General features: G+C 43.1%; 2 protein-coding genes across 2 annotated transcripts in view; one reads left to right on the plus strand and one right to left on the minus strand.

Annotated features, from left to right (window-relative positions):
• Positions 1–14427, plus strand: part of LOC306968079 (NACHT, LRR and PYD domains-containing protein 5-like) — a 429270-nt gene that overhangs the window by 110653 nt on the left and 304190 nt on the right. The window lies entirely within an intron of this gene.
• Positions 4135–4957, minus strand: LOC306968340 (olfactory receptor 2AT4-like; the record flags this gene model as incomplete). The annotated part of the gene is made up of 2 exons (XM_079563683.1): positions 4135–4635; positions 4673–4957. 2 exons carry the CDS (start codon positions 4955–4957, stop codon positions 4135–4137), a joined length of 786 nt encoding a protein of 261 aa, XP_079419809.1.

The raw sequence follows: 14427 nt of genomic DNA on the forward strand, positions 1-14427 counted from the left end.
GCGCTAACTCACATATGAACTCTCCTGTGTTCACTATATTCTGTCTTTACATTACATTATTGATTGATGTGTGACTTGTGCGAATTCATTTTGTAACTAATTGATACAGAAACATAATCATTTTGTCCTCATGTTGCAGACGGTAAAACTGCTGTATTCTCTAAGTTGCTATAAGTTGCAATAGTCATAGTTTCTGTGTTTTCATGTTTTGTAGTCAATCGTGTCTGTGTGAAGATACTGACTGAAATAAACTAAACTAAACTAAGAAAGACACTTTGAAGAAAGTCTCTTGGTTTCGGTCAATATCGGATATCGGCAGACACCAATCGCATCAATATCAGTATCGGAAGCAAAAATAGCTGTGATGAACATGAACTTTTTTGTTTTTTTAAAGCACAAAGATGTTTGGATCTGTCAATAAAGTAATGGTGCCCTCCAAAATGGAAAGGTCCTCAGCTTGGATTGATGGAGGTTTATGGACAAGTGCAGATTTGTGCTTCTTGACTGTGACAGACTGCAGAGAGTCTTGGTTCTGTTATGTGGGCCGTGTTTTTATTCCTAACAAAAAAGTCACAGAGTAACAATTACCTGAAATAAACAAAGTGTGATTTAACATGACTATAGCGTGGACAGCATCTACAAAAGGAGCTTATGTCAGGCATGAGCTCACACTTAAGTTCTCCTGAGTAACTTTATCTTGACACGTTTAGCGATGGCAGCTCTGATCAGGGGCAGCTTCAGCCCATAGATGAGAGGGTTATTGAGGGAAGGCACGATCAGATACTCCATTGACAAAACAGCTGTGAATATTGGGTCGATTTTATTTGTGTAAAATCTGGCCAGTGTCAGCTCGATAAACACAGAGCAGGAGTAGGTCACAAATGTCACCATGTGTGGGAGGCAGGTTTGCAGCGCCTTCCCTCTCACCTCAGCGCTGCCTCTTTTGCAGACGATGAGGATACGCATGTACGAGTAAAGCACAAACAGCAGAGGGATTATTACAGTCCCAACAGCCACGTACAATCCCACTATATCATTAGAGGAAGTGTCCACGCAAGAATGTGCCACGATACGCGAGTTTGTGCAGAAAACCCCGGGTAGTTTGTTTCCACAAAGAGGCAACGCAATAGTCAGTGATAAACAATGGCCAACAGCAAAAATGGGATAAACTACAGCGGCTGTCCAGAGACAAACCACCTTCTTTACGGTCATTTTAGTGTGATAGTGAAGGGGCTGGCAGATGGCCACGAGTCTGTCGTAAGCCATGGCTCCCAGGATCGTGAACTCACATGAAACATAAGTATAAAGGACATATATCTGAGTGAAACATGAAGGTCGTGAGATAAAATGAGTGTCCGACAACAGATCGTACAAAAACCTGGGAAAGAAACCAGTGGAGCCGTACAGTGAGTTCACAGACAAGCAGCAGATAAAGATATACATCGGCTGGTGCAGAGATTTCTCCAGAATAATAGTGACGAGGATGATCATGTTTGCAGAGATTATTGTCAAGTAAATCAACAAGCACAGCATGAAAAATAGATATCGAAGGCGCCCATAGTCGGAAAAAAGTGTCAGCTGGAAATAGGGGGGATTCTGGCTGAAGTTCCTCATTTCTTTTTGTGGTCTACAAGAGAACAATGAGAAAAAAACAAGGACTTAGTTATAGTTGTGATGGTCTCAAGAAAAATGAGAAACTGTCCTCACACTCCACTGTCTTATACCTTTTCCACATAAGCAGAACCACCCACAGAGAAGTTATGGCCTATTGTAAAATGGCCGTCCCCTGGAGCAAAGGAGGTTTCATTTAAACAAATATATATATAATATAATATAATGCATTATTAGGATTTAGCAAGAAAAAACTTCAATAATGTTGGGTGGCACGGTAGCGCAGCGGTTAGTGCTCGTGTTCACAGCTAGAAGGTCCCGGGTTTGATTCCCACCTGGATGGGGCCTTTCTGTTTGCGTAGGTTTTCTGGGTACTCCGGTTTCCCCTACCACTAAAAACACGTACAATAGGTTAGCCAGGTGTTTCTGACCATCAGCTTGGCTTCACATCTGGAGACGGGTCCCCGAGCACCAGGTTATGCTGGTTATGCTCCTACAGGTCTCCCCGGCGGCATTGAGGATGGGTCAAATGCAGAGAACACATTTTCCTATGGTGATTAATAAAGTATAACTTAGATAATGGGTGAAGCTCTTCCGGAGGTGGGAGTTGAAGACCCCACTGACAGAGGGATCCGCCAGACGTTCCCAGCAGACCCTCACCACACGCTTGGGCCTGCCAGGTCTGACCGGCTTCCTCCCCTGCCAGCGGATCCAGCTCACCACCAGGTGGTGATCGGTTGACAGCTCAGCCCTTCTCTTCACCCGAGTGTCCGAGACACGCGGCCGGAGATCAGACGACACAACTACAAAGTCCATCATCGACCTCCTGCCTAGGGTGTCCTGGTGCCACGTGCACTTATGGACACCCTTGTGCTCGAACATGGTGTTCGTTATGGACAAACTGCGACTAGCACAGAAGTCCAATAACAGAACACCACTCGGGTTCAGATCGGGGAGGCCGTTCTTCCCAATCACTCCCTCCCAGGTCTCACTGTCGTTACCCACGTGGGCGTTGAAGTCCCCCAGCAGAACAATGGAGTCCCCAGTCGGAGCACTATCTAGTACCCCTCCCAGGGACTCCAAGAAGGCCGGGTACTCTGCACCGATGTTGGGCCCGTAGGCCGAGACAACGGTGAGAGACCTGTCCCCGACCCGAAGGCGTAGGGACGCGACCCTCTCGTCCACCGGGGTGAACTCCAACACGTGACGGCTGAGCTGGGGGGATATGAGCAAACCCACCCCAGCCCGCCGCCTCTCCCCGCGGGCAACTCCAGAAAAGTGGAGAGTCCAGCCTCTCTCCAGGAGTTGGGATCCGGAACCCAAGCTGTGCGTGGAGGTGAGCCCGACTATATCTAGTCGGTATCTCTCAACCTCCCGCACAAGCTCAGGCTCCTTCCCCCCCAGCAAAGTGACGTTCCATGTCCCGAACGCCAGAAGCTGTGCATGTGGACCAGGTCGTCGAGGCACCGGCCTCTGACAGCCACCCAGTCCTCTCCGCACCCGACCCCTATGGATCCCTCTGCGGGTGGTGAGTCCACAGGAGGGCGGGCCCACGTCGTCCCTTCGGGCTGTGCCCGGCCGGGCCCCGTGAGCAGAGGCCCGGCCACCAGACGCTCGCGTTCGGGCCCCAACCTCAGGTCTGGCTCCAGGGTGGGGCCCCGGCTGCGCCATGCCGGGCGACGTCTCGGTCCTTGTATGTTGTACGTCCATAAGGGTCTTCTGAACTGCTCTTCGTCTGACGCGTCACCTCGGACCTGTTTGCCATGGGAGACCCTACCAGGGGCATAAAGCCCCAGACAACAGAGCTCCTCGGATCATTCGGGCACTCAAACAACCCCACCACGTTAAGGTAGCAGTTCACGGGGTTGTAATAAAGTAGCTGATTAATTAAATTAATCACATCACATGTTTTGACCAAACACACTCCTGGATCTGAACACATGTATGACCTGAAAGACAAAGCTCTTGTATTAACGACATACTGTAAACCAGGGGTCTCCAAGCTTTTCACATGATGAGACACTTTTCTGTAACAAAAGCGACGGAGAGCTACTAATGCATAAAAGAGGCTTGTCTAATGATGCCATTTCAACGAAAATGACTTTAATTTTATCCTTTACTCTACTTTAGAGAAAATATGATTAATGCTGAGCGAGAGCTGCTGTTTGGAGATCCCCGTTATGAGCTGTTGTTGCCGGTTGTCAATTTTGAAATGTTTTTTTGTTGTACTTTCTTCCTCGGTTTTGTCTTTTTTGTTTTTTAATCTTGACATACACGGTCGTCCCAGCTCAAATGAATGATCAAAAAAGGTCCTCAGCTTGGTTCGATGATGGAGGTTTATGAACAAGTGCCGTTTTGTGCTTCTTGACTGTGACAGACTGCAGAGAGTCTCGTTCTATTGTGCGGACCGTGTTTTTTTCTGAACAAAAATGACAAAGAGCAACATTTACCACAAATAAACAAAGTGTATATTTAATGTGACATGGACAGCATCTACAAAAGGAGCTTATGTCAGGCATGAGCTCACACTTTACTTCTCCTGAGTAACTTTATCTTGACACGTTTAGCGATGGCAGCTCTGATCAGGGGCAGCTTCAGCCCATAGATGAGAGGGTTGTTGATCGAAGGCACGATCAGATACTCCAGAGACAAAACAGCTGTGATTATTGGGTTGATTTTTTTTGTGTCAAATCTGGTCAGCAGCTGCTCGATAAACACAGAGCAGGAGTAGGTCACAAAGGTCACCATGTGTGGGAGGCAGGTTTGCAGCGCCTTCCCCCTCACCTCAGCGCTGCCTCTTTTGCAGACGATGAGGATACGCATGTACGAGTAAAGCACGAACAGCAGAGGGATTATTATTGTCGTAGCAGCCATACCGGCCCACAATATCGATATAGGCAGTGTCCACACAAGAATTTGCCACGACGCGCCAGTTTGTGCAGAAAAGCCCAGGTAGTTTGTTTCCACATAGAGGCAACTCAACAGCCATGAATACACCGGAGCCGATGGCAAAAGCAGGATAAACTACAGCGGCTGTCCAGAGACAAACCACCTTCTTTACGGTCATTTTAGTGTGATAGTGAAGGGGCTGGCAGATGGCCACGAACCTGTCGTAAGCCATGGCTCCCAGGATCGTGAACTCGCATGAAGCGCATGTATAAATGACATATATCTGAGTAAAACATGAAGGTCGTGAGATAAAATGAGTGTCCAACAACAGATCGTACAAAAACCTGGGAAAGAAACCAGTGGAGCCATACAGTGAGTTCACAGACAAGCAGCAGATAAAGATATACATCGGCTGGTGCAGAGATTTCTCCAGAATAATAGTGACGAGGATGATCATGTTTGCAGAGATTATTGTCAAGTAAATCAACAAGCACAGTATGAAAAATAGATATCGAAGGCGTCCATAGTCGGAAAAAAGTGTCAGCTGGAAATAGGGGGGATTCTGGCTGAAGTTCCTCATTTCTTTTTGTGATCTACACTAGGTAGGTCAAGAGCAAAATATGCGACATTCACAGCAAGGACTATTGTTGTGATGATCTCAACAAAAATGAGAAACTGTCCTCACACTCCACTGTCTTATACCTTTTCCACATGAGCAGAACCACCCACTGAGAAGTTATGGCCTATAATAAAAAGGCCGTCCCCTGGAGCAAAGGAGGTTTCATAAAAAATATATATATAATATAATATAATATAATGCATTATTAGAATTTAGCAAGAAAAAACTTCAATAATGTTGGGCGGCACGGTAGTGCAGCGGTTAGCGCGCGTGTTCACAGCTAGAAGGTCCCGGGTTTGATTCCCACCTGGATGGGGCCTTTCTGTTTGGAGTTTGCATCTTCTTCCCGTGGTTGCGTAGGTTTTCTGGATACTCCGGTTTCCCCTACCACTAAAAACATGTACAATAGGTTAGCCAGGTGTTTCTGACCATCAGCTTGGCTTCACATCTGGAAATGGGTCCCCGAGCACCAGGTGATGCTGGTTTTGCTCCTACAGGTCGCCCCGGCGGCATTTATTTTTTTATTTTTTTTACGGACATCACATGTACATTGGGCAAGCCAGATGCAATGATTTTAGTGTGTTAGCAAAAGTGCTAATTTACAGCGCCTGTCCATTAAAGCAACAACAGTACATATTAAAACATGACATGCATGACACGCAAGTCATGACAACAGAAGAAATCATACATGTTAATCATTTTTGTTATTTATGAGAACAATGTTGAGTGGATTTTAAGTAGTGTTTTAATTTCATCTTAAATGTGGTATCGCTTGTTTTTAGTTTTATGTCTGTTGGTAAATTATTCCAGAGCCGGGCTCCGACAGCTGAGAATGAACCAAAAGCTCCATCTAAACATTGGAACAATACAATTACCATTGGTTGCACCTCTTGTTGTAGCTCTGTTAGTACAGTTTATATGCACGGCTAATTCTGAATGTGGGAGTGAGTCAGAATTCAGACACTTAAAAAATAGTTTAAGAGTTAAGAGTTAAAATTAATAAAATTCTCGAAATTTAAGAATTTATACTTCTGTATAATTTCACAGTGATGCCAGTGTCGGGGTTTCTTGTCAAAGACCTTAAGAGTTGTTTTGTATAGAGACCATAAGGGTTTCATTGAGGATGGGTCAAATGCAGAGAACACATTTTCCTACGGTGATTAGTAAAGTATAACTTAGATAATGTGTATGATTATTTCATCCCTCGTTCATGGGATTTCCATAATTGTTATAAAGATAGGAGAGTCATTCCCGAGCTCTGCACTGATCAGAACATCTGTCCACACGGTAAAGCGTCCTCCTATGTCATAAACTTGGACAAGTGTGCAGCGGCCCATGTAAAAGGAGAATGCATTAAAAAAGTGTCAAGGCTGAGACGACCACACTATCACTGAGCTATAAGTCCATACAAACAAATGAGGGCGAGGATTCTCGAAATTCACAGGCTGAAATAAGGTCCCAGCACCCCAGTGAAGGAGAGGGGTTATTTCCCCGTTTTTAATGAGGGTGGAACCATAGGCGGTGATTCATGTTCTTCCCAGTAAGTGCAGAGTCCAAAAGAAAAAAAAGAAAAAAAAAGGGTCAAGGCTGGGATTGATCCAGCAACCTTACAGATGGGAACCCTGCTGTCTACTTATGAAGCCACACAGGCTGAGTGATCAACATAGTAGATTTTCCATTAATCTTATGAAAGACCGCAGTTGTGTATTTGCAAAAAATCTGATCACAGTTTGGGCAATAATATATTGAATCATTTGTAATTAGAGTGAATTCCCATGGCCGTCCAAAGATTTGTTGAGATGGTTCTCGGTCGAAATGTGAAGCAATGTTGTTGTGTGACCCACATAGTACGAGGAACACACAGAGAGGCGGACAGGAAACAGCCGGACTGAACTTCCTGTGATTGTACAGTCCAGAAAAAGCTAAATTTGCAGCCAGAAACGTCCATATTAAAATTTCTTTCGCTGACAGAGGGTTAGTATATTAAGTCCGTACGAGTCTAAAATGGTGGCTTTTTTGAATAAAGGGGGAAATTTGCTGCCAGGCAAAGACCTCTGGCCATTTTCACGGAGGATGGGCGGGCCACTTACAAGCCACTTACAAGCCACTTACAAGCCACTTACAAGCCAATTTAAAGGCATTTTGGTGATAGCGGCTGAGTGGCTGTGCCGGATTGGGTTCGTTCCAATTCGACAAAGTCTGTGAAAGGCATGAGGCGTTGAAATTTGCTGAAAATGGGGATCAGGGGCCAGAGGTTCAAGAGGTACGATTTTGAAGGTTTGAGGCTTGGGCCAAGATGGCCGACTTCCTGTAGCATTTAGGGCGGGGTCATAATATAATTTTGTACATGTCCTGACGTGGTCTATGTCCTTGGCCAATGTCACTTTTATACAATGATTTTTTTTGCGAACGGTCTTCCATTGAGTCAATGTAAACTGCCTGTTAGAGGGGGCGCCACAGAGCCAACGTTTATTATTTTCCCTTGCGAACCCCCCACCCAAAGTTAGAGCTTGCGGAGCACTAAGTTTTGACCCCTTTTATGGAATAAATGATCATTATTGTTCTGTTTTCTGGTTCTAAATGACAAATATTTTAGTATCGTTATTGAGAAAAGTATTGTACAGGTATCACTTTTGTAAACCTAGTTTTGTTAAAGTACTGGTATTGAAACAAATAAAAATGGGTACCCAGCTCCATTTAGATGAACCCGAAATCTTATAATGTGATGATGTTTTATTTGGAGTCAGCTTTTTGACGAAATTGACGAATTTCAGGAGAAACTCTGACTGAGTCCAACATGCTGCCAGGCAAAGAACTCTAGCCATTTTCACAGAGGATGGGCGGGCCACTTACAAGCCACTTACTAGCCAATTTAAAGGCATTTTTGGCTAGAGCGGCTGTGTGTGCACACCATTAGGTCCAGGTCTGGGAATGTGCACGCGCGCCGGATTGGGTCCGTTCCAATCCGACAAAGTCTGTGAAAGACATGAGTCTTTGAAATTTGCTGTAAATGGCCTCTCCGTTGCGGCCTTGTCATGACCACGCCCAATAGTTTAAAACAAAATTTAAATGATGATTTTGAAAGCCACATGGGTTTGGGACATGTTGGCCAAAATTGGATTCCATTGAAAACTCGGGGATCAGGGGCCAGAAGTTCAAGAGGTACGATTTTGAAGGTTTGAGGTTTGGGCCAAGATGGCCGACTTCCTGTAGCATTTAGGGCGGGGTTATAATATAATTTTTGACATGTCCTGACGTGGTCTATGTCCCTGGCCAATGTCACTTTGTACGATGATTTTTTTTGCGACCGGTCCTCCATTGGGTCAATGTAAACTGCCTGTTTGAGGGGGCGCCACAGAGTCAACTTCTATTATTTTCTCTCGCGAACCCCACTCAAAATTAGAGCTTGCGGAGCACTACGTTTTGACCCCTTTTCCTTGCATATCGGTTCACGTTTGCTACGTGAATTCTTGCGTTTTTGTCCCCCGTTATCGATATTGATATTATTACCGTGATGAATTGAATTAATCACATCACATACTTTGACCAAACACACTCCTGGATCTGAACACACGCATGACCTGAAAGACAAAGCACCTTTATTAACTAGGCCTACACATTGTAGTCCAGGGATCTCCAAGCTTTTTATATGATTGACTACTTTTATGTAACAAAAGTGACAGGGAGCTACTTATGCATGAAACCTTATTCTCTACTTTATGAACCTAAAAGTTTCCAGATTCTGTTCAAAATGGTCATCACCCACAGTAAATCTAAAATGCGATTAATGTTGAGTGAGAGCTACTGTTTAGAGATCCCCGTCTCCCATAGAATTATGAAACTGTGAATATTTGGCTAATAAAATGTGAGCAAATGATTTAAATTACTGGTTCACCAGTAATGATTGGTATTATACAGTTTAAGGAAATACTCCATGTCACCACACAGATGCTGCTCACTGATAACCTGTACAATGCATTCCATTATGTAATATACAATGAACGGTAAAATGTAAATGATGTGAATATGATCTTGTTATAACACTGAAAGAATGAACTGAATGTAAGTCATAGGAAAGTGCACATGTGTTATTATGTGTCTACTTGCATGTGGAAGCAAAATCAATTCCAAATTGACAGGCTGTTGAACAAAAAAGGAAAAAGGAGAAAAAAATATATATTATAAAAAACAATTATAAAAAGTCACTACTGGATATGTACAGCACGAGGGTGATTAATAATGGTGAATGAGGGGTAGGCACTCATAAGATCTGCTTCAGCCTACTCCTTTTGAGCTTATTGGGATGAAATGTTTAAATAACTGTAAAAATATGAATGTAAACAGCTCAAATAAACAGCTCAATCAAATGTCAGGGATTAATCAAATTTCACACTTTTTTTTTAAATAAATACATTTAATCACAATCAAAAAAATTAATCGATTGAAAGCGCTAGTTGTGACATAATCATTGTGCAGATTCTTTGATTTCTAGTTCATGGGGATAATCTTCTTGGTGATGGTTAGGTCTTTCTTTCTCCTTTTTTTTTTCAAATCCCTCTTTCATTTTGAATCTTGACATATATGGTGGTCCCAGCTCAAATGAATGATAAAACGTGTGAGACATTAAGGGCTGTCCGTTCCCTGTATGACCGCAGCAGGAGCTTGGTTCGCATTGCCGGTAGTAAGTCAGACCTGTTCCCGGTGCGTGTTGGTCTCCTCAGGGCTGCCCTTTGTCACCGGTTCTGTTCATTACTTTTATGGACAGAATTTCTAGGCGCAGCCAGGGGCCGGAGGGTGTCCGGTTTGGGAGCCTCAGGATCTCATCTCTGCTGTTTGCGGATGATGTTGTTCTGATGGCTCCAACGAACCAGGACTTTCAGCACGCTCTGGGGCGGTTTGCAGCCGAGTGTGTAGCGGCCGGGATGGGGATCAGCACCTCCAAATCCGAGGCCATGGTTCTCCACCGGAAAAAGGTGGCTTCCCCTCTTCAGGTCGGTGGGGAGTCCTTACCTCAAGTGGAGGAGTTCAAGTATCTTGGGGTCTTGTAGTTAGGAATCCACACAACCTACGTGCCTAATCGGCGATATGCACAATGAAATAACACGCTTACGTTCGGTTGTTTGATGTCCACGCGCTGCATTCACAAGACGTGCTCCGAGTGACAGGGAGGCAAAGGGAGGTGCGTCATCACGCATTGCGGCTTAGTGCTCAGACTAGCGGAAGTCATCTCCCCCCACCAAAATAAATTAATTCATCCTATTACATTAATAAATAGGAAATATGCACAGAAAAAGCGTTTTGGGGGTAAATTTTGTCCCTCAGCACCCCCTAACTATAACATCTTCCCACGGCTCTGTCTTAAGGCGTTATTACGCCTTATTTAAATGAAGATAATGTGTATGATGATTTCATCTCTAGTTCATGGGATTTCCATAATTGTTAAAAAGTTAGGAGAGTCATTCCCGAGCTCTGCAGTGAACAGAATTTTGATTGTGTCCTTATACACTTTACTTTATGAGCCCAAAAGATTCTGTTCAAAATGTTCAGCACCCAAAGTACAGTTGTGCTCAAAAGTGAACATACCCTGGCACACATTTTCAAAGAATATGACAGGTGACAAAAAAAGTTATTTTTCACTCATAGTTAGTGGTTGTGTGAAGCCATTTGTGGTGAAAAACAGAGATTGCTGTTTTTAAATCATAATGAAAATAGAAAGTACCAAAATGACCTTGATCCAAAGTTTACATACTCCCTTTAAAGGAATAGGCCACCGTTTTTACATACTGAGATATGCTCTTACCTCACTTTAGCCGAGTTAATATATCCCCGCCTGGTCTTTGTCCGTGCGCTCACACATACGCAGCCTCTCCCACATGTCACATAGCTCCAAAAAAGCTCACGATAGAAGCTACCAAGCTCTTCCACGTGTTCCCTATTTAAATAAAGTTACGTGAAGTGTTTTCATGCGAAGTATATTTACACAGAAATGTAACATGTCGATTTTATAAGCAAATAAAAAGGGGGACTATATTGTGAGGCGTAATGATACGAGGAGCAAAACGTCCGCGCAGTAACTCCTAAAGGTTATTGACGGAAGTGAGCGGGGGAAGTTTTTAGGAGTTACTGCACGGACGTTGTGCTCCTGTATCATTACGCCTCACAATATAGTTCCCCTTTTTATTTGCTTATAAAATGGACACGTTACATTTCTGTGTAAATATACTTAGCATGAAAACACTTCACGTAACTTTATTTAAATAGGGAACACGTGGAAGAGCTTGGTAGCTTCTATCGTGAGCTTTTTTGGAGCTATATGACATGTGGGAGAGGCTGCGTATGTGCTCCGTTTGCACGGACAAAGACCAGATGGGGATATATTAACTCGGCTAAAGTGAGGTAAGAGCATATCTCAGTATGTAAAAACGGTGGCCTATTCCTTTAACATCAGTGACAGCTCAGAGTCTTGTGGTTGTGGTGGAGAAGCTTCTGTATCGAATCTAATGGTAAAGCGGCTCATTCCTCTTGATCAAAAACTTTTGATCAAGGTCATTTTTGGTACTTTTTGTGTAATTATTCATATTTTTTTGAAAAGTTGTAAAACCATTAAAAAAAATGATGCCAGGGTATGTAAACCTTTGTATCTAAAATGTGATTAATGTTGGGCGAGAGCTACTGTTTAGAGATGCCCATTATAATCTGTTGGGCTTTTCCCATAGAATGATGAAACTGTGAATATTTGATAAATGAAATGTGAGAAAATGCTTTGAATTTGAGTGTTTTATGTTGGTCACGTAGTAATAATAATGAATAGAATTCTTAACGGAAAAAAATGATAATCGAATTTCACAAGTGCGATTAAAAATGAATTGATCAATTGAAAGCACTGGTTGAGATATAATCACTATTTTTTCTTGTGTGCAACGTGTATGATTAACCTTGATTTCTAGTTCAAGAGGATAGTCTTCTTGGCGATGGCTCGGTCTTCTCTCTTTCTCTTCTTTTCTTTTTTAATCTTGACATTGACATGGTCGTCCCAGCTCAAATGAATGATAAAACCAATGAGTTTTGAACATAAAATGGATAAAGGGATGCATAAAGTACTGTGAAACAATTACCATTAAAGGACTGTTGCCCTCCACAATGGAAAGGTCCTCAGCATGGTTTATAGGGGTCTATAAGCGCAGATTTGTGCTTCTTGACTGTGACAGACTGCAGAGAGAGTCTCGGTTCTATTGTGTGGACCGTGTTTTTATTCCTAACAAAAATGTCACAAAGCAACAATTACCACAAATAAACCAAGTGTATATTTAACATGACTATAGCGTGGACAGCGGTTTATGTCAGGCATGAGCTCACACTTTAGTTCTCCTGAGTAACTTTATCTTGACACGTTTAGCGATGGCAGCTCTGATCAGGGGCAGCTTCAGCCCATAGATGAGAGGGTTATTGATCGAAGGCACCATCAGATACTCCATTGACAAAACAGCTGTGATTATTGGGTTGATTTTATTTGTGTCAAATCTGGCCAGTGTCAGCTCGATAAACACGGAGCAGGAGTAGGTCACAAATGTCACCATGTGTGGGAGGCAGGTTTGCAGCGCCTTCCCTCTCACCTCAGCGCTGCCTCTTTTGCAGACGATGAGGATACGCATGTACGAGTAAAGCACGAACAGCAGAGGGATTATTACAGTCGTAGCAGTCAGATACCGGCCCACAATATCATTGGGAGTAGTGTCCACACAAGAATTTTCCACGACACGCCAGATTGTGCAGAAAAGCCCAGGTAGTTTGTTTCCACATAGAGGCAACTCAACAGTCATAAATAAACCGGAGCCGATGGCAAAAGCAGGATAAACTACAGCGGCTGTCCAGAGACAAACCACCTTCTTTACGGTCATTTTAGAGTGATAGTGAAGGGGCTGGCAGATGGCCACAAGCCTGTCGTAAGCCATGGCTCCCAGGATCGTGAACTCACATGAAACATAAGTATAAATGACATATATCTGAGTGAAACATGAAGGTCGTGAGATAAAATGAGTGTCCGACAACAGATCGTACAAAAACCTGAGAAAGAAACCAGAAGAGCCGTACAGTGAGTTCACAGACAAGCAGCAGATAAAGATATACATCGGCTGGTGCAGAGATTTCTCCAGAATAATAGTGATGAGGATGATCATGTTTGCAGAGATTATTGTCAAGTAAATCAACAAGCACAGTATGAAAAATAGATATTGTAGGCGTCCATGGTTGGAAAAAAGTGTCAGCTGGAAATGGTTGGAATTCTGGCTGAAGTTCCTCATTTCTTTTTGCGATCTACACTAGGAGTCTAAAGATCAATGTGTTGGACATGCACAACAAGGATTTAGTTATAGTTGTGATGGTCTCAACAAAAATGAGAAACTGTCCTCACACTGCACTGTCTTATACTGTTTCCACATAAACAGAGAACCACCTCCACAGAAGAAGGGGCCAATAGTAAAATGGTCGTCCCCTGGAGCAAAGGAAACCTCCTCCTACAAAAAAAAAAAACATAATGCATTATTAGGATTTAGCAAGAATAAACTTAAATAAGTAGGAGAGTCAAAGACGAATGATTTCTGTCATGGGCTGACAGAACCTGCCAGGGTTTTGTGTAAGGGATAATGTATTGAACGCTGGTCATTACACTTATTATACGGCCATTTGCCAACTGAACACACACAGCATGAACTTCGTACACTTTTATCAAGGCCGAAAGGTTTATTAAATGATTTCTGCGGCAAATAGTTCCCAAAAGTTTGCGCGTTGCTCGGCAACGTTTGGCTAGGCTTGTAGCTAGCCGAGCTACTTAGTTGAAGGTAGGGATGCACCGATACCACTTTTTCTAAAACCGTTACGAGTACGAGTACTTGGATTTAAGTACTTGCCTATACCGAATACCGATACGAGTACAAGGCATTTTCTTCAACGTTCTTTTTTTTTCACAGCAGATTGGTTTGTAATTAGTAAATTTACTCATGTACATTTCCTTAAGTAATGTCGGCGACACATTTAAGAGCCATTATATTAGAATTGTGCTGATGCCATTTATTTATTTTATTTTCATTCAATATAATTTTTCATTTTTATGTCTCTGTCCATCACAGACAGAAAAGCCCATGTCCTAAAGCCCCAATGCCTGAGCTTTATTCATTTATGTATTTTTATTGAACAATAGTATTGAGTTGTTTCTTAAATGGTCTCTTTTCGTCTTTACTTCAGCTCCTGTAGATTTTCTCGTGTGTTTGTAGTAACTTAGCGAGTAGCTACAGCGTTTTCATTGTTCTGCT

Source organism: Gobius niger, assembly GCF_951799975.1.
Source record: "Gobius niger genome assembly, chromosome: 9".
In the NCBI taxonomy this organism is placed as follows: Eukaryota; Metazoa; Chordata; class Actinopteri; order Gobiiformes; family Gobiidae; genus Gobius; species Gobius niger.